The sequence below is a fragment of the Ictidomys tridecemlineatus genome, chromosome 5 (genome assembly GCF_052094955.1).
Source record: "Ictidomys tridecemlineatus isolate mIctTri1 chromosome 5, mIctTri1.hap1, whole genome shotgun sequence".
Lineage (NCBI taxonomy): Eukaryota > Metazoa > Chordata > Mammalia > Rodentia > Sciuridae > Ictidomys > Ictidomys tridecemlineatus.
The window spans coordinates 99,639,117-99,658,954 of NC_135481.1; the positions used below are offsets into that span (position 1 = coordinate 99,639,117).

Below are 19,838 nucleotides of genomic sequence, written 5' to 3' on the forward strand. Positions count from 1 at the left end.
AGTCACCTCTTCCTCTGGGATAGAGATAGAAACAGTGCCTGCGGGTCTGCCTGGGGAGGGGATAGAATCAGGCCTTCCATAGGGGCAACCCTGTCGGGTATGGGGAGGGGATAGAACAGGGGCTGGCTTATTTGGGGAAGTGATAGCAGAATGAGTGGTGGAATGAGGTAGTTGCAGCGGCTCAGGGGAGGGGGAAGGAGGCGGTGGTGCAGTTTTTGCAGCTGTCTCCATTGTTCCCGCACCAGCAGCAGGGAGATAAAGAGGAGCCCCAGTGTAAGGGGGGAGGAGGAAATCCTCCTGAGCGTCCTGTAAAACAGGGCTCTTAATTGAGGGCTCCTGGTAAGTTTTTTTGGTAACAATCAGGGCCTGCCCTCCCTGTCCATTCCGGACCATACAAACCTTCATCCAAGGGGGTGGATTAGTTGTTGCTTCTGCCCAGGGTAGGATATATCCTATTTGATCTGGGTGGCCAGGGTTGCCAAGAGTGGCATTAGTTACAGCCCATGCCACCTGGGGATCAAAGGTGCCCTCAGGGGGCCAGCCAACTCCAAAAGTGGGCCATTCTGCCTCACAGAAAGTTCGGAGGCGATTCTTGGTGATGGGATAATCATAGCTCTGCTTAACAAAAGAGGGGTAAAGTTTATCAAAATTCCTTAAAACACAGTTCAAAGGGCTATCAGGCTTACTTGCTTTATTACCCATTTTGATGTCCACTTTCCTTAAGTTTCACCACAGAAGTCACACAACAAAAGACAGAAAAAACATATAGAACACAGAACAAAACACAAGGAAACACAAACCCGGCACCGAAACAGAAAAACAGAGGAGCAATGCAACGTCTTGCCAAAGCTCCGGGGTAGGAGTGCGTGCGTGCCCGTCGGCACCTCTCTACCCTTCCAGAGGAATTCCCTACAGAACAGAACAGAAGACAGAACGATTTCTCGTTACTGTCCGGACAGGAGTATATGTGAGCCTCGCCAGGCCACCTCTCTGTCTTCAGAAGAGATCTCCCTTAACCAGATACCAGATGTTATAAAGGCGCCACTTACCTATGGAGGCCTCCTCCACCAGATGCTTGCTAATTGTTTTAGTGCGGCAGTTCACTCCAGCTCTCCGAGGACCAAAGGCTCACCCTGGGGCCTTGGAACGTCTCAAGGTGCGCACCCCCTAGAGTGGCTCTCCAGCCCGGAGCCCGGGAGCGAAGGTCCGACTTCAGAATTTCCAGCAGCCTGATATTGCAGTCTGGTCCTGCAGTTTGATCTCGCTGGGGCCTCCAAAATGTTAGACCACGACGCAAGAAAAGACCACTGACTCCAATTAAAATCAAATTAAAGCAAGCTTATTATTTCGACCGGCCGGGCTGCCTTGCCCCTCAAAATCGTGGAAGCCAAGGACAGCCCTGAGGCTTCTTTGTGGCCCAGTTTTATAGCCCAAAAAGTTACACAAAGGGGGGTTACAGATAACAACACTCTGAGGAACATAACACAAGTTTACATTTTTGCTGGCCCCGGCATCAGAATTTATGGAGATCTTAGAGACTCAGAGAGGGTCCTTATCCGGCCAGGGAAGGCCAGAATTTATGAGGCGTCACTAAGGTTTAGGAAAGGGTTGTTATATGGTCGGGGAAAACCGGACCTGGGTGAGTTCAGGGCACGGGCAGGCATTCCAATCAGCTTTAAACATCAACTAATGGCCAGGCCATACAGACATCCTGATATTTTTACAAAAAACAGAAATGAATCCTTCATAACTTGTGATAAGCTGGCTTCTGATCTAATGAGATAACTAGGCTAGGTATATCAGGTCTCACTAGTGTTGACAGAAAAAACCACCCATCTAGAAGTCTGGGTCCTTCCAAAGTTAAAGAAATAAAGACTTCAACAAACAAAACAAGAATTGAGAGAATTTGTTGCCAGTAGAGTTGTCTTGCAAGGAATGTTCAAAGAAGGAAAATTATACTTGGATCTATGTAAAGAAAGGAAGAGCATTGAAGAAGGAATAGTGAAGGTAAAATGAAACCCTTCATTTTTCTTATTTTTAGTTGATCTAACAGATAACAATTTGTTCAAAATAATAGCAAGTCACGTGTGTGTGTGTGTGTGTGTGTGTGTGTGTGTGTGTGTGTGTGATGAAATGAGTGCCAGCAATGATACAGGAACTGGAGGGAAGAATCAGGATTATATTATTATAAAGTACTCATACTACCTGTGAAATGGCACAGTATTTAAATTTGTCCTTAAATTAGTTTAAATATCTAGTGCAAGGTTGTTCGTAAGGTTAACATACAAGTCAATCTTTTTCCCAGACAGCAGAATCTTGATCCATTTTCTGTCATTATAATCACATACTACAGACTCCCTAACTTGATTTATAGACTCAGTACAGTCCCATTCAAAATCTAAGCAAATTGTTTTATGTTTATTGGCAAATTAATTTTAAGGTTTATATGAAAGGTCAGACTCACAATAGCTAACTCAGTATCAATGGAAAACAAGTCAGAGAATCCATACCACCTGACTGAATACATATTATAAAACCACATAATCAAAATAGTTAATGATCAATGAGACAAATAGAGAACCTAGAAATAGATCCACATAAATATATGATATAGTTAGCTATTCTTAACAAAAGTCCAAAAGCAATACAATAGAGAAAATATGGTTTTCAATAAATGATGCTAGAACAATGAGACATACAGAAAAAGAAAATCTAGACATAGAACTTATACCCTTTACAAAAATTAATTCAAAATACATGATAGATATGGGACTGGGGCTGTAGCTCAGTGACAGAGTATTTGCCTAGCACATGTGAGACAATGGGTTCGATCCTTAGTACCATATAAAAAAAATAAACAAAAATAAAGGCATGATGTCCATCTACAACTACAAAAATGTTTTTTTAAAAAATACATGATAGATTTAAGTGCAAAATACAGAACTACAAAATTCCTAAAAGAAAACAAGAAAAATTCAAATGGGTTTGGCATGACTTAAATTGTAACATGAAAGATATGATCCATGAAAGAAAGAATTGATAAACTGGATCTAATTAAAATTTAAAATTTCTGCTCTGAAATACACTGTCAAGAAAACAAACACAAGCCTGGAACTGCAGTGCACGCCCATAATCCCAGTGGCTCAGGAGACTTAGGCAGGAAAATCACAAGTTCAAAGCCACCCTCAGCAATAAAATTAAAAAATTTTTAAATGTCTTGGGCTTGGGTTTTGACTTGGTGGTAGCATGCTTGCCTAGCATGTGTGAGGCACTGGGTTCAATTCTCAGTACCACATACAAATAAAGATCCATCAAAATATAAAAATATTTTAAAAAAATAAAATGTCTCAAAAAAAAGAGGAGATATACAATTAAAAAGTATAATTCACCAAGGATATATTAAAATTTGTAAACTTATTTATCATAGCATGACTTCAAATTTTATAAAGCAAAGATGATTACAAATGTGAAGTGAATTTAAACTACAATTGCAATGGAAATATTAATATGCTGTGCCTCTGTAACAGAACATCTGACAAAGAATATAGCACATTATTTCTCCAGTTTTAATGTGCATAAGTATCGCCTGGGATCTAGTAAAAATGCAGACTGTGAGTCCATAGGCCTGGGGTGCCAGGTTCTGCATTTCCAAATACACTTCCAGGCAACCGACAGATGCCAGTAGTTTGGGGAGCAAAGAGTAACAGATATGACTAACACAGGAACTTTGTGCCCAAAATACAGTCATTATTTCAAAGGCAAACAGCACATAGATGAAGAGGTTAGATGAAAATTTTCTTAGTTCTTCCTATTTCTATTATAATAATCTGAAATGAAATTAAATGAGCCATACATATTTGAGAAATTAAGAAAGAGAACCACAAAAATAAACTAAAAGAAATGAGGAACTAATTATTAAAAGTATTTGAATTAAAAATGAACAGCTTAGTCAGGTGTGGTGGGGCAGACCTGTAATCTCAATTACTGGAGAGGCTAAAGCAGGAGGACCACAAGTTCAAGGACTGAACAAATTACTCAGAGATCTTGTCTCAATGACAACATTAAACATCACTGATTCATTTCCCAGTTAATTAGTCACAGCTAATATTAATAGCAGTTATCATTGAAAAAGGGGATTTGAGGTATGGGACAATATCACTTTTAGTTTACAGTTTATATGCTTTTTTGCCACAAACATATTAGTTTTGTTATTTTTTTTAAAAGTCCACATAAAAGAATAAATGTGTAAAACAGTTAAGATTATTTTGAAAAATATTAATGAAGGGAACTTTCTCTACCAGATAAATAACACATCTATACATGGCACACTGCAGTGACTAATTGTAGTATGGGTATAGGAAAACAAAACCACAGTTCTGGAGAGTGTACAAATATGCCCATAAATATATCACAATTTAGAAAATAAAAGTGATATTTCAAATTGATAAGAAAAGGCCTTTAGGACAATTGGCTTTCCAAAGTGAATAAAAGATTAAAAATCTCAAGTTGAAGATTTAAATATTTTTAAAAATCAAGTACTTAGGGGCTGGGGATGTGGCTCAAGCGGTAGCGCGCTCGCCTGTCATGCGTGCGGCCCAGTTCGATCCTCAGCACCACATACCAACAAAGATGTTGTGTCTGCCGAGAACTAAAAAATAAATATTAAAAATTCTCCCTCTCTCTCTCTCTCTCTCTCTCTCTCCTCTCACTCTCTCTTTAAAAAAAAATCAAGTACTTAGAGAAAATTAAGAGTTATCTTAGGATAAGAAGGATCTTTATAACTTGAAACTATGAAACAATAAAGTGATTTGACAAATTTTATTACAAAATTAGAATATTTTGAATAGCAAAAGATACCAAAAAACAATAGCAACAACAATGACCAGGAAAAATATTTCCAGTACACAGAATAGGGAGTTACTATTCCTACTAAAATCTCCTACAAAGCAAGTAAAACAGTCAAAACAAAAGTAGGCAAAGAACATAAAATGAGGCTGAGAGAAAACACAAGAGCAAAAATTCATAAGCTGAAAAGGGAATGAAGAAGAAATAACTATGAGCCTACATGGGAATGCTGACTCCTGTGTCAACAGTAGCAAAAGCCACTGTCCATTTACATCAAGAGTCCTCAAAAGACTTAGGAAATGGGACCAAGTACATCTAGAAGTAGGCTTAAGAGGGGACTAAAAGCAGGATACTGGTTGAAAAACTTAAAAAGAAGAACATGCCTAGTTACTACTATGCTGCACCATCAGGATTCACCCCTCCCCATTCCTGACGTTTTTGTTTTTGTTTTTGTTTTCTCTAGAGAGGGTCAAACAGAAAGTCTTTGGGCAGGGAGTAAATAAATATGCATTGTTTAGTGTTGAGGGAAGAGATATCATGTTGAAAAAAGAGAAAATAATAAAGTAAAAAATATATATATACAGTGAATAAAACACACACCCCAACACACACTCACACACACACACACACACACACACACACACACACAAACACACACACACACACACAAATTTCTCTAACCTGGATTCCAAAAAGCTGATCACCAAGTATATCTCCTCTAGGTAGGAGAGTGGAAGAAGTCTGACTCACCAAGAGAAAAGTCTAAAGATACCAACATTCAGGGTTTCCCAAGGAAACAACTGACCAAACGGTCTATTCTAAAGATCATTGTGATGATAAAAGTTTCTAAACAATTGTGTGTATGTGTGTGTGTGTGTGTGCGCGCACATGCTAAAGATGGAACCTGGGGCCTCATGACTACTAGGCAAGTACTCTACTACTGAGTTATACACCACACCTCCAATCCACTTTTTAGTATCCAGGATCTAGAATATGAACAAACTATCAAGATTCCCCATTTATTTGAAGAAAGTTTCTAAAATGATAGAGACAAAACAATTGATTAGAAAACAACTTGAAAGAAACAGACTACTCAGAGAAGAGAAAAACAACAATAGTTGATATTCTCAAAGGGCATATTGCAAAATGAAATGACAGCAGGTGCTACATAAAATAGGAATATTTAGAGAATAAAACAACTTTTAAATGTAAAATAAGATAGCAAACATGAAAATATTCTGCTATTAAAATACAACAGAAAAGCTAGGCAGTGACACATGCCTGTAATCCCAGCAGTTCTGGAAGCTGAGACAGGAGGATCAGGAGTTCAAAGCCACCCTCAGCCATGGCAAGGTGCTTAGCACTCAGTGAGACCCTGTCTTTACAAAATAGGGCTAGGGCTGGGGATGTGGCTCAAGCGGTAGGCCCGGGTTCAGTCCTCAGCACCACATACAAACGAAGATGTTGTATCCGCCGAGAACTAAGAAAAAATAAATAAATGTTAAAATTCTCTCTCTCTGTCCCCCTCTCTCTCTCACTCTCTCTTAAAAAAAAAAAAAATAGGGCTAGGGATGTGGCTCCAAGGTTGAGTGCCCCTGAGTTCAATCCCGGCTACCCCCCACCACCAAAAAAAAAAAGACAGAAAAAAAACAAGATAATTGAGGAAATCTCTTAGAAAGCAGAGGAAAAAAATATACCAAAGCTACGAAAGATGAAAATCAGAAGATCCATCCAAGAAGTCCAACATTTGAGTAATAAAAATGCCACAAAGGGAAAATAGAGAAACAGGAGAGGGGATAAAATTATGAGACATAATTAGAAAAAACAGAAGAATTTAGTTTGCAAAATCCCAATGAATATGCTGTTGGTGGTAGTTTTCTTTTCTTTGTTTTTGTGGGTGGCAGAGTCATGAGTATTTGTTTTACAATAAATCATTAAACTATATTTATGGCTTTATGGAATAGGTAGTTATTCTATGTATGTGTATATTTTACAATTTTTTTAAGTTAAAAGGGAGAAAGGTCCACCAAGTGTTCAACAGTGAATTAAAATAGACCCACTGTGTGAGTCAGCTTTTTGTTACTGTGACCAAAATACTTGAAATGATCAATTTAGAGAAAGAAATGTTTATTTGGGGCTCAGGGTTTCAGAGGTCTCAGTCCATGGTTGGCCAACTCCATTAATTTGGGCCCAAGAAAGTCATCATGGCAGAAGGGTGTGGTAGAGGGAAGCTGCTCACCTTATGGCATATGGGAAACAGAGAGACCCAGGGAGGAACCAGGGACAAAATATAATCCCCCAAGGGCATGCCCATAGAGACCTGCTTTTCCCATCCACACCCCACCTGCCTACCATTACCACCCAGGAATCCATTCAAAGGAATAATCCATCAACTAGTTAGGTTATGGGCCTCATAATCTAATCATTTTACCTCTGAACATCCATGAGCTTTTTCAGGGGACATCTCACATCCAAACCATAATACTCACATTATGACACATAATAAAATCTCAAGATACTGAGGTAAAAAGAGCTTATCAGCTTCCAAATCAGAAAGAAACAGATTTCAGACAAAGGATCAAGAATTAGAGTGGTATTGTAACTCTCAACAGCAATTCTGGAAGCTCAAAGACAATGGAGCAATGCCTCAAAATTATTTTCAACCTAGAATTCTGTATTTGGCTATGTTCTCAGTGAAACATTAGGCAAGAAAAAAAAACATTTTAAGATATAAAATATCTCTAAAAGTTATTTTTGGTGTACCCTTTTCTTTAGAAAGATACAACAAGGTATGTTTTACTAATATAATAAATCAACTATCACAGAAGTCAAGTGGTGTTCAAGAAACAAAATAACAAAGAGATGAAAGTAATTCCCAGGATAATAGAGATTCTAAAAATAGAGATTAACCCAAGACAATAGAGAAGAAAAATCCTCAATCTGAAAGCATATCACACCCTAGAGAATAAACTGCCCATCGGTGATCAACTGAAATCCAAAAGAAAGAGGGAAGAATCAAGGATTACTTCCAGGGTTCTGGTTTGAATAACCTGATGAAGCACTATGTAATTAGATAAGAAACCCTAAATGAGCAGGGTATAAGAGCAGATGTGTCTTTGGATATGTTGCATTGCAACAGAGAGGGAGAGTATGCACTTACCAACAGCACTGACACAGAGTTATGAGCTATCAGAACAAAGATGGCAACTTAAGTTCCCAAAGAGATCACCCAGGAACAAATGTAGAATTTGGGAATATCTGTCAAACAGGAAACATATGATATCTAACCCAGAAACTTATACACATACTTTTCCAACAGAAATCCTGGGTCAAGAGTGAAAAATAAGTACAAGAATGTTCAAATCAGCCCTTTGTACAAAAGTTGAGGCAGAAGGAAATAACTATATCAATATCAAGTGGATATAGGAGTGAACAAATTTAATAAATGTTTCTAATGGATGCCTATGCAACTGCTCATAAATGAAGCAAATATGGTTGTGCTAACATGGGATGGGATGAAAAAGCAGTAAATGTAGTTCCCATGTTTCTGACACCATTCACAGGAATGAATATGCATGCACTATTATAATGGCAATATAAATGTGTTTGTAAATACATAGGTAGGTAACAAGACAAAAATAAAAACAGAGGTAAAATTTGTGAAATGGGATTGGGGCAAAGGAGTCTTTTACTTTGCTATCAATCAAATTTTTTACAAGAATGTATTATTTTATCAATTTTTAAAAAGAACATGAAAGGATAAAAGAGCATCTACTAAGCCAAGAATATGAGAGAACTAGAATGGTTGGCTGGCTGACATCTTACCTTCTATGAAGCAAGTTCTTGACATAGGATTTGCTGATGACATGTGGTAGCTGAAATTCTGGGCAGGATTCTTCATGTTTCATACAGTCTTTGAAGTGAACAGAAAGAAATAGTTGATTCAAAAGCTGCAGTGCTTGTCGGCAATCCACATTGCTTTCTGTGCACATGTTTAGGGCTGCATAGATTAATCCCTCCAGCCATTTGATATTGAGGATTATTCCCCCTACACATCAATGAGAAGGTAAATACCAATCAGCACCACCAAAAATGAGTTACAGGGATCCTAGGAGAAACCCAAGACACTGATTATAAGCCACAGGTTGGTAATAAGGACCTGGAGATGAGCAAACACTCTTCCCTCCAATAGGTAACAGCTCAATTTTCCCTTTATAACATCATGTGTTGACCATACAAAGAAGGACAGATGACTAATGTAGACATTGCAAATGAGGCAAAAGTTTATCCAGAATGGTCCTTGCCAATAATGGAAGGTACTGGAGAAAATTTTAGATTAGAATATGGGAAAGCCATTTTAGTTCCAGATATTGCATTCTCTTGTTTATTTCCTCTGGTTATTTCCACTTCATCTTTAAGAGTACAGATAACCAGCCTTCTCAATATTCCCTAATAATGGCTGCTTTTTATCATCAAACACTGATCTAATTCCAAACCCGAAGGACTGAGAATATATCTAAATTGTGCTCTCCACAACAATCACGCCATCCAGGGATTTAATGAGATCGGAACAGGCAAGGGAAAGGCAATTTGAAAAGAACACCATAAATATAGTGAATCATTACCATCAGGACTGTAGGGGCAGGTAGCCCGAAGAATCACAGGATCTTGGAGAGCAGCTGTGATTTCCTTATTGGCTCCCCAGATCTTCTCAAAATCCTCAACACAATGATACTGAGGTCGCAAGATATTGGTGTGGTTCAATAATAGTTTTAACCTGGAAGGCACCAAAACTGGGAATGCAATGCCATTTATGCCAAAGACTGGGATAAATAAGTATATAATCTATTGCATTCACACCCATCACCAGCAAACAGGCTTTCCTACATAGCACTGCTCAGAGGCAAATGCAGCTCTGGGTCTGCAATGAGGGCACTAATTAGTTGAATTGTTCATCCATCCATCTAACAAACACTAATTGAAAGTTTTCATGTGTCAGGCACTAGGCTAGACACTAGGAGTAGAAAAATAATATTTGATACATATTTGTAGTAACCTCTCATGTTGTTGACTGTTAGTTTCTCTTCTCATTGATGCACAGAGGAATATCATTCAACTTCAAGTAGTGGGAGACAATGTGCTCCTACAAATTCTCAACATTCACACAGCAAACAAATATCTCACCCACAAGCACTATTTGTGGAAAACTGGGGAAGACACAATTAGAAAGGCTGGCTGGGTCTTTCAGCAGATCAAGCTGCCTTATTTTATTATTAGGAATGACCAACTCCAAGAGGGAACCAGTAGTCAGAGATAAGAAAACAGTAGTTCTGCCAATTCTGTTCTTGTCCTAACGAGATACCTGGGTATTGGGATGGCTGCTACAAAGCTGAACACAATGCAGGCCTTTTCAAGACTGGTTTGAATTTCTATGCAGATATGAGGCAGCTGAGATGGCAAGCAGCAGAGGAATATCACGTTGGCCCAACCCACCAGATCAGAATTATGGTAAAAGCACTGGACCCCCAGCTTCTGGAACTCGGCTAAGAAGGATAAAGGAAGACAGAAAAAGAGCACAGTACAAGGAGTTTGACCTGAGCATCAGTTATGGGGAGAGGATGATCACTACTTTATCTCAGTAAATCAACCCAAGACTTGCTGCCACACATATCAGAAGACACTCCTATCTGTCTTCTTCGAGCTACACAGCCAGGCCCTAAGCCCGTTGCTAAAGCAGCCAGTGCTACTGCAGCAACATTTGAGATGCTAATACAATTCACTTTTATCTTACTTTTACACCAAATGCTAGAATTCTTCAAAAAGTTTTAAGGAAGAAAAAAAAATCTCTGGGCTTCAGTTTACTGAAGATTTACAATGGGCCAGAGAATTTACTTTATGTACATTCTTTAAGGTAATCCTCATAAGGACCTTCTGAGGCAGAGCCCAGTTGTATTCCTATATTATAGAAGAGGAAACTCAGACTTCAGAATGCCGTGTGACTTGCCCAAAGTTATACAGCTCAGTATCTTGAGTTGGTGGGTAAGACTAGGAGAGTAGAAAAGTATAGAGCAAATGCTGGGAAGAGTTTGGAAAGATTTAACGAGTTCATAATGTAAGTATACACAACTTAATAGGATATTTATCAATACAGAGAAATGTGATAATTCATGGAGTACATAAAAACACTCACTGGTAGTGAATCATTTGATTGTATTTCCTGCAATACAAATTTTCAAAAGTGAGAATTTAAAGCATACACTCACATCTGGCACATATTTTAAGTGTCATTGAAAAAAAGGAGGGGCTGGGATGTGGCTCAAGCGGTAGTAGGCTCGTCTGGCAGGCGTGCGGCCCAGGTTCGATCCTCAGCACCACATACAAACAAAGATGTTGTGTCCACTGAGAACTAAAAAATAAATATTAAAAATTTAAAAAAAGAAAAAAAGGATATGTGGGGAATGAGATTGACCAAATTATATTGTGCCTGCATATATGTATGAATATTCAACAAGGAATCCAACCAGTATGCATAATTATAATGCACTGACAAAACTTTTTAAAAAGAAAATATGAGAGACACTGGAGAGGTGACTTCTTATTTTAACAACCAAGAATACATGACAGAAATGATGCTGAGATTATCCAGATACTCATGATCCTGGAAAACAGATAGGACAAAGAGAAAGTTTAGAAAGGAGGTGCATGCATCATTCTTTCATGAGTTGTTCTAATTCCTTACACTTGCATAGAAGTTGATGCTGAGCATTTTGAATCTTTGCTTCCTTACACAACACACAGAGGAATTTTTTAAGAGAGAGAGTGAAAAGAGAGAGAGAGAGGGAGAGAGAGAGAGAATTTTTTAAAATGTATTTTTCAGTTTTCAGTGGACATAACATCTTTATTTTATTTTATGTGGTGCTTAGGATCAAACCCAGCACCCCGCTAGTGCGTTACCGCTTGAGCCACATCCTCAGCCCACACAGAGGAATTTTTAAACTAATTTTATTACTACTAAACATACTGCTTCCCAAAGAATATATGTACTATATTGAAATATCATATTTACTAATTCTACCACTGGGGCTAGGAAATATGCCTTAATCTGGCACAATCGAGCACACCTGTAATCCCAGGGACTCAGGAGGCAGAGGCAGGATGGTTGTTGCAAGTTTGAGGTCAACTTCTACCACTTAATGAGATCCTATCTCAAAATAAAAAATGGGCTGGGGATGTAGTTCAGGTATAGAGCGCTCCAAGGTTCAATACCCCATACTGAAAAAACAGAAAAAAAGAAATACACCTTGAGTAATAAGACTTTTTAAAAAAGTTTCCTTTCTTTAGAAAGAACATTTACAAATCAGTAAGAAAAACATAGGCACTCTAACTTGAAAAATGGGCCAATACCGAAAAAAGATGAAATAGCAATAAACTTACAAAAAATTTAAATTCCTCGAGTGATCAATTAAAAACAGGAAAAATTGAAAAGGCATATTAGAATGGCAATGTTAAAAATTATTCCCAGCATTGACAGTGGCATAATAAAGCAATTTTTATACATTGCTGATAAAAATTTACACCTGAACAAGATTTTTTGAGTTAATTTGAAAAAAAAAAAAGCATTAGAAATCCCTTAACAAATAAACATATACTTACCACATGACTCAGCCATTTCACTCTCAAGTATTTACCAAAGAAAAATGAAAGTAAGGAATGGGAATATAAAGTTTGCCTAGCATGCATGAGGCCCTGAATTCAATCCCCAGCTCCACCAAAAGAAAGCAAAAAGAAAGTAGTGCACATGAACACTTACATTAAAAATGTTCATAGTGGCAGCTGGGGCTATAGCTCAGTTGGTAGAGTGCTTACCTTGCACCCCCCAAAAAATGTTCATAGTGGCTTTATATGTGATAGCCAAAAACTAAATAATCTATATTAACAGGTGAATAAACTATGCAATATTAATACAATTAAATGATACTCAGAAGTAAAAAGGATATTGATACATGAAAGACATAGTTATATCTCAAAATAATTATGTAGAGTAAAAGAAACCAGACCAAAATAAATGCAAACTGTATGACTCCATTAATACAAAAAAAAATTCTAGAGAATACAAACTAATCAATCTGTAGAGACAGAAATCATTGTCATTAAATTCTTGGGTGGGGAGCTGCAGGGATATAGAGATTCATGAAGGGCAAGAGGCAACTTTTGAGGGTATGCTCATTATCTTGAGTGTGTTGATGGCTTCACAGGTATACTATTGTAGTTTGGATATGAGGTGTCCCCCAAACACTCCTGTGTTAATGCAGGAATGATTAGAGGTGAAATGATTAGATCACAAGTTCTATGAGCCAATCTGTGGACTAATCCATTTGATGGACTAATAATTTGAATGGACTAAGTGGGTGTAAACTGTATGCAGGTGGGGTGTGCCTGGAGGATTTATATTTCCTTGGTGCCTCACCTGCTTCCCCTGCCTGCCCCCACCCTCTCCTTCTCAGCTGCCATGAAGTGAGCAGCTTTCCTCTGCCACACCCTACCACCATGATGTCTTGGTCTCACCTTGGGCCCAGAGTAATGAGCCAGAAGACCATGAACTGAACCTCAGAAACCATGAACTCAAAATAAACTTTTCCACTTCTAAGTTGGTCTTGCTAAGTATTTTGGTCACAGTGACATAAAACTAACATATGTACACAGGTCAAAACATTAAATTATGGGCTGGGGATGTGGCTCAAGCAGTAGCGTGCTCGCCTGGCATGCGTGCGGCCAGAGTTCCATCCTCAGCACCACATACAAACAAAGATGTTGTGTCCGCCGAACAACTGGAAGAATAAATATTAAAATTTCTCTCTCTCTCTCTCTCTCTCTCTCTCTCTCTCTGTCTGTCTTTAAAACAACAACAAAAAAAACCAAACATTAAATTATATGCTATGTATGTAGTTTATTGTATGCAAATAACATCTTAATAACATTATACCCTCATGTTGATCTAGAAATAACTGACAACCCTGAGAAGAAGATTACAGGTACTTATTATTTTCTTCTTTCTAATATTTTTATTTCAAAATAAAACATAACTTTCAAAAATTATGTACAAGGAAGTTCAACTAAATATTTATGGCACAGTTATATAAATTACAGTATATCCCATACTTTGGAAGCTATACAATCTTAAACTCATATTTATATTCATCTATTTACTGAGATAAATAAATTTTAAATCCTGACGCAAAAATAGAGAAAGGTAGAATGGGTATGGAGGATCTGGCACTCCTAGCCACTGCCCAGACACACACCTTGGCATCTAAATGTCCAGACCCCAGAGGCAGTAAGCATACCTTGCCCAGAAGACACAGGGAGTGCTCACAGGGACAGTGGAAGGGTTTTAAATCATTATTGTGAAGTGACACAGAAATATGCTTATGACACATTAAATTTAAAAGGCATAATACAAACAGGTAGGCACAGTATCGACGTTATGGTTTAGATCTGACGTGTCCTGCAAAAGCTCGTATGTGAGACAATGCAAGAATTTTCACAGGTGAAAGGATTAGATAATGAGAGCTATAACATAATCAATGGATTAATTCACTGGTATGGATTAACAGGGTGGTAGTTATAGGCAGGTAGGGTATAGATGGAGGAGGTAGGTCACTGAGGGTGTGCCTTTGGGGTTTGTATTTTGTCCCTGTTGAGTGGAGCCCTCTTTCTGCTTCTTTGCCTAATCCTGAGATGCTTTCCTCTGTCCTTCTACCATAATGTTCATCCTTACCTTCCGCCCAGAGCAATGGAGTTGGCCATCTATGGATTGAGATCTCTGAAACTGCAATAAAATAGACCTTTTCTCTTTGACACTATTCTTGTCAGATCTTTTTGGTCATAGCAATAGAGCTGACTAAAACAATAACTGAGATAATTAGAGAAATCAAAAGGGAAGAAATATTGGGCTGGAAATATAGCTCAGTTGGTCCAGTGCTTGACTTGCATGTACAAAGGCCTGTGTTCAATCCCCAACAGAACAAAAAGAAAAGGGCAGGGACAAGAAAACTGATAACCCTGATAAGAAGATTACAGGTAGTTATTATTTTCTTCCTTCTAATATTTTATAATATATATTATTTATGTTGTTTTATTTTTCAGGTTTTATTATTGAAAGATGATTTAGATACAGTGCCACACAGATCTGAAGTATATGTTTTGAACAGTTGTAAAAATGAATACATTCATATAATTCATACTTCTCTCAAGATGTAAAATATTTCCGTCTCCCCAGAAATTCCTCCAGGTCCTTTCTCAGACTTTCTTGCCAGAAGTAATCATTGTTCTTATTTTTTTTTTTTCTTGTAGTACTAGGGATTGAACCCAAGGTCTTGCACATGGTAGGTAAACAGTCTACCACTAGGGTTGGGGATGTGGCTCAAGCGGTAGCACGCTTGTCTGGCATGCGTGTGGCCCGGGTTAGATCCTCAGCACCACATACAAACAAAGATGTTCTGTCTGCTCGCTCTCTCTCTCTCTCTCTCTCAAAAAAAAAAAAAAAAAAACAGTCTACCACTAAGGTATATTCATAATTCCTCCTTGTACTTATTTCTATCACACAGGTTAGTAAATGGAATTATTATTAAACATTTTTTGAAATCCAGTAAATGTTATTTTAAAAAACTACTAGGCCAACTGCAAATATTTGAAACTGTTTAACACCCACCAGAATTTACCTAGTTGAGTTAGAAGATTTGAACTTTGTATGGAAAGCTTCCCTGAATCCAGAAGATAATTCACCACCAAGGACACAGGCAGGAGAGGCTGATACAAAACAGTTCAGTGGAGAAAAAGGTTGTTTTAAACCACATGTTTCTAGCTTTTGGAGCTAGCAAACTAAGCACTCTGGTGCTGTGCACAAGAATTCCCCGTTTAAAGGGACTCTCAAAATGGCTTTGTCATCATCTAACCAGCACATCTAAACTCCACTGTCTAACACACATTGCTCACCCAGGACCTCTGGCCTCCGGGTGGAGATCCGCAGACTTGCAGCAGGGATGGGGACAAGTTGTAGCAGTGTACGAGCCAGCTGCTTCCCGAGACGGCCACCTCCAATGATGCCAACCTTTAGGTTCCTGTTGTCATCCATGTCCACATCACCTGATTTAGTTGAGGGAGAGCTGGAATTTTGATTCTTTTGTAATAATTCTCTGGAGAATGAACAGACAAACATACATAAATATATGTACACACTGTAGCTCTTCCTGTCAACCTCTAATGTTTGTTTCTTTCATTTTCTCAGAAGCCTAGTGGCACCTTAGGTACTTCAGAGAGAAAGCATTTCAATTGTGTGCCATTTACCCACCTTTACTAACAAATTAAATGTTCCATCTGAATAAGTTTTCTAGAAATGTTATCACACCCCCTTTCCAAGGGACCAAAACTAGATTAAAACCTTTTAAAATGAACATCTTTTGGTTACATGCATTATGTGTTTTCCTGCCTTCTTAAATACAAGTCTGAATATTTAATCATTTCATTGACTTTGGGCCATCACTGTGAACAGCCAATCTTGTACCTTATACCATAGCGTGTGATGCATGTGGACCTACTCTTTTTTGTTTTCAAGGCTGACAGCTGTCAAATTTTTCTAATCATGATAAAGAACAAATAACAAGCAATTAACCATTTTAGCTATTTTTAAGTGTATAGTACTATTAACAATAAGCACACTATTGTGCAACAAATCTCTAGAGAGAGACAGGAGGATCATAAGTTCAAAGCCAGCCTCAGCAATTTAACAAGACACTTAGCAACTCAGTGAGCTCCTGTCTCTAAATAAAATACAAAAAGGGGCTGGGCATGTGGCTCAGTGGCCAAGTGCCCCTGAGTTCAATCCCTGGTAGCAAAAAAACAAAAACGAAAACCTAAAACTACATATCCATTGAATAACAACTCCTTGTTTCCCCTGCCCCCAACTTTTGGCAACTACATTCTACTTTCTGTTTCTATTTCCGCTTTAGATGCCTCACTGAAGTGTAATTATGCAGTATTTATCTTTTTGCAACTGGCTTATTTCACTTAGCATAATGTCTTCAAGTTTCATCCATGTTGTAGCATAAGATTTTTTTTTAGGGGTGAATAATATTCTGCTGTGTTATATAACACAATTTCTTTATCTCTTCATCACCAGTGGACACTTAGATTGCTTCCACATCTTGACTACCATGAATGATCCTGCAATGAACAAATGTGCAAATATCATGCTGAGATTCTGTTTCTAATTTTCTTGGATATATACCCAGAAATGGATTTTTGGATCATATGGCAATTCTGTTTTTAAAATTTTAAGGCCCCTCCATATTCTCCTCTACACCATTTTACATTCTCACCAACAGTGCACAAGAGTTCCAATTTCTCCACATCCTCACCAAAACTCACTTGTTTCATTTTCTAATTACAGCCATTCTAACAGACATTCTAATAGGATACTTCATTGTGAATTTGATTTGCATTTTCCCAATGATTAGTGATATGAGAATCTTTTTATATACTTGTTGTCCATTTCATGTGTGTGTGTACATATGTATGAAATATATATACAGTGAAATATACACAAGTAATGTAAGTGTTTGACTTCATTCTTTAATAGGTAGATAACCAATTTCCCCAAAACTGTTGGTTGAAGAGATTATCCCTGTTGTGTAGATTTGGCATAGGATCACTTGACTATATTATGTGGTTTATTTCTGGGGTATTTTGTTCCATCAGTCTATTGGCCAACTTTATGCAAGTACCAAGCTGTTTTGATCACTATAGCTTGGTAATGTGTTTTGAAATCAAGAAGTGTGAGGCCTACAGCTTTTTTATTTTCTAACTTTCTCAAGATGGTTTTGGCTATTCTTTTGAGATTCCATATAAATTATTGTATGCTTTTATTCTATTTTTACAAAAAAAATGCCATTGGGATTTTGATAAGGATTGAATTAAATCTATAGATCACTTTGTGGACTTTTTTTGGAGGGATGGGAGTACTGGGGTGCTTTATCACTGAGCCACATCCCCAGCCCTTTTTATTTTTATTTTTTAAATTTGAGATAGGTTCTTACTAAGTTGCTGAGGATCTTGCAAAATTGCCCAGGTTGGCCTTGAACTTGAGAGCCTCTTGCTTCAACCTCTTGAGAGTCATTGAGATTACAGGTGTGTACAGCATGAACAATTTAATACTAAAAGTCTTCCAATCTATAAGCATAGGGTGTCTTTCCATTTATTTAAGTCTTCTTAATTTCTTTCAGCATGTTTTATTGTTTTCAGTGTTCGGGCCTTTTATCCCCTTGGGTTAAGTTTTTTTTTTTTTTTTTAATTATTTGATGCTACTGCAAATGTGTTTGTGTGTTCTCTCTCTCTCTCTCTCTCTCTCTCTCTCTCTCTCTCTCTCTCTCTCTCATGAGCCCTTGAACCCAGAGTCTGTGTATGCATGTACCACTGAGCCACACCCCCAGCTGAGATTGTTTTCTCATTTTCAGATTATTCTTTGTTAGATTAAAGAAATGCTACTAATTTTTGAGTGCTGGTTTCATATCCTGCAACTTTGCTAAATGTTTACTAGTTTTAACAGTTTTGGGGGAAGAATTTGGGGTTTTTAAATTTAAATTTGTTATATATGACAGTAGAATGCATTACAATTCATATTACACATACAGAGCACAATTTTCCATGTCTCTGGTTGTATACAAAGTAGAGTCACACCATTCATGTCTTCATACATGTACTTAGGGTAATGATGTCCAACTCATTCCACCATCTTTTCTACCTTGACACCCCCTCCCTTCCCCTCTCACCCAGTCTTTGGGTTTTCTACATATAAAATCAGTCATTATAAGCAGAGATCATTTTACTTCTTCCTTTCCAATTTGGATGTCTAATTTTTCTTTCTTGCCTAATTCCTCTCACTCTACCTGTACTACCATTGAGTGTGATGTTAGCTTGAGCTTTCCATGTCTGGCCTTTATTGAGTTGAGGTGATTTCCCTCCTTTCCTAGTTTGTTGAGTGTTTTTATCATGAAAGGGTTGCTTACTTTCTCAGCTGCTTTCTCTGCTGATCAAAATGATCCTGGGGGATTGTCTCTTCTAAAACTTATGCTGAAACTTAATTGTCACTGTGACAGTTTTGAGAGATGGAACCTTTGGAAATTGATTGGGTTATGAGGGCTCCACCCTCATGAATTGATAAATCCCATTACCACGGTAGTAGGCTAGTTATTATAGGAGTGGTTTTGTTTTACAGCACTGGGATTGAACCCAGAAACACTCTTCCACTGAGCTACAGCCCTTTAAATTTTTTACTTTTGAGACAGGCTCTTGCTAATTTGTAGAGGCTGGCTCACAATCCTCCTGCGCTGGTCTCCTGAGTTGCTGAGATTACAGGCATGTGCCACTGTACCTGGAGCAGGAGTGGCTTTGTTATAAAGCAGCCCTCTTATGTACATGCTCTCTTGCTTCCAGTCTCTCCCTCTCCTCCCCCCCCCCCTAGACTCTCACCATGTGGACTGTGAGAAATAAATGTTTTTTTCTTTATAATTTATAAACTCTGTGGTATTGTTATAGCAGAAAAAAATGAACTAAGACAAGGTGTTATGTGAGGCTGTTGATTTGAGATCTCTTTTTCTTTTTTTTTTTTAGTTGTAGTTGCACATTTATTTTTATGTGGTGCTTAGGATTGAAGACAAGAGCTCTACCACTGAGCCACAACCCCAGCCCCCTCTCTTCTTTTTTAATGTAGACATTTAGACCTATAAACTTCCCTTAGTATTCCTTATGCTGTTATGCTGTGTCCTATTAGTTGTTTTTTTTTTATGTATCTAAATATTTTTTTATTCACGTGATTTACACGGTTTAATTTAAATTAGGTAAACAGCTGTTGAGGATTATTTTAAAATGTGGCTAACAGATCTGTTTGTTTACTTTCACCTTTCCTTTTCATTATATCTAATTCTATTCAGGATACT

General features: G+C 37.8%; 1 protein-coding gene across 1 annotated transcript in view; it reads right to left on the reverse strand.

Annotated features, from left to right (window-relative positions):
- Noxred1 (NADP dependent oxidoreductase domain containing 1) overlaps positions 1–19,838 on the reverse strand; it is a 36,118-nt gene that overhangs the window by 7,523 nt on the left and 8,757 nt on the right. Inside the window, exons 2-5 of the mRNA XM_078050609.1 lie at positions 15,841–16,040; positions 10,208–10,388; positions 9,471–9,622; positions 8,671–8,893 (exon numbers count right to left, since the gene is read on the reverse strand). Coding sequence (XP_077906735.1) covers positions 8,671–8,893; positions 9,471–9,622; positions 10,208–10,388; positions 15,841–16,040 — 756 coding nt within the window. The remainder of the gene's footprint in view (positions 1–8,670; positions 8,894–9,470; positions 9,623–10,207; positions 10,389–15,840; positions 16,041–19,838) is intronic.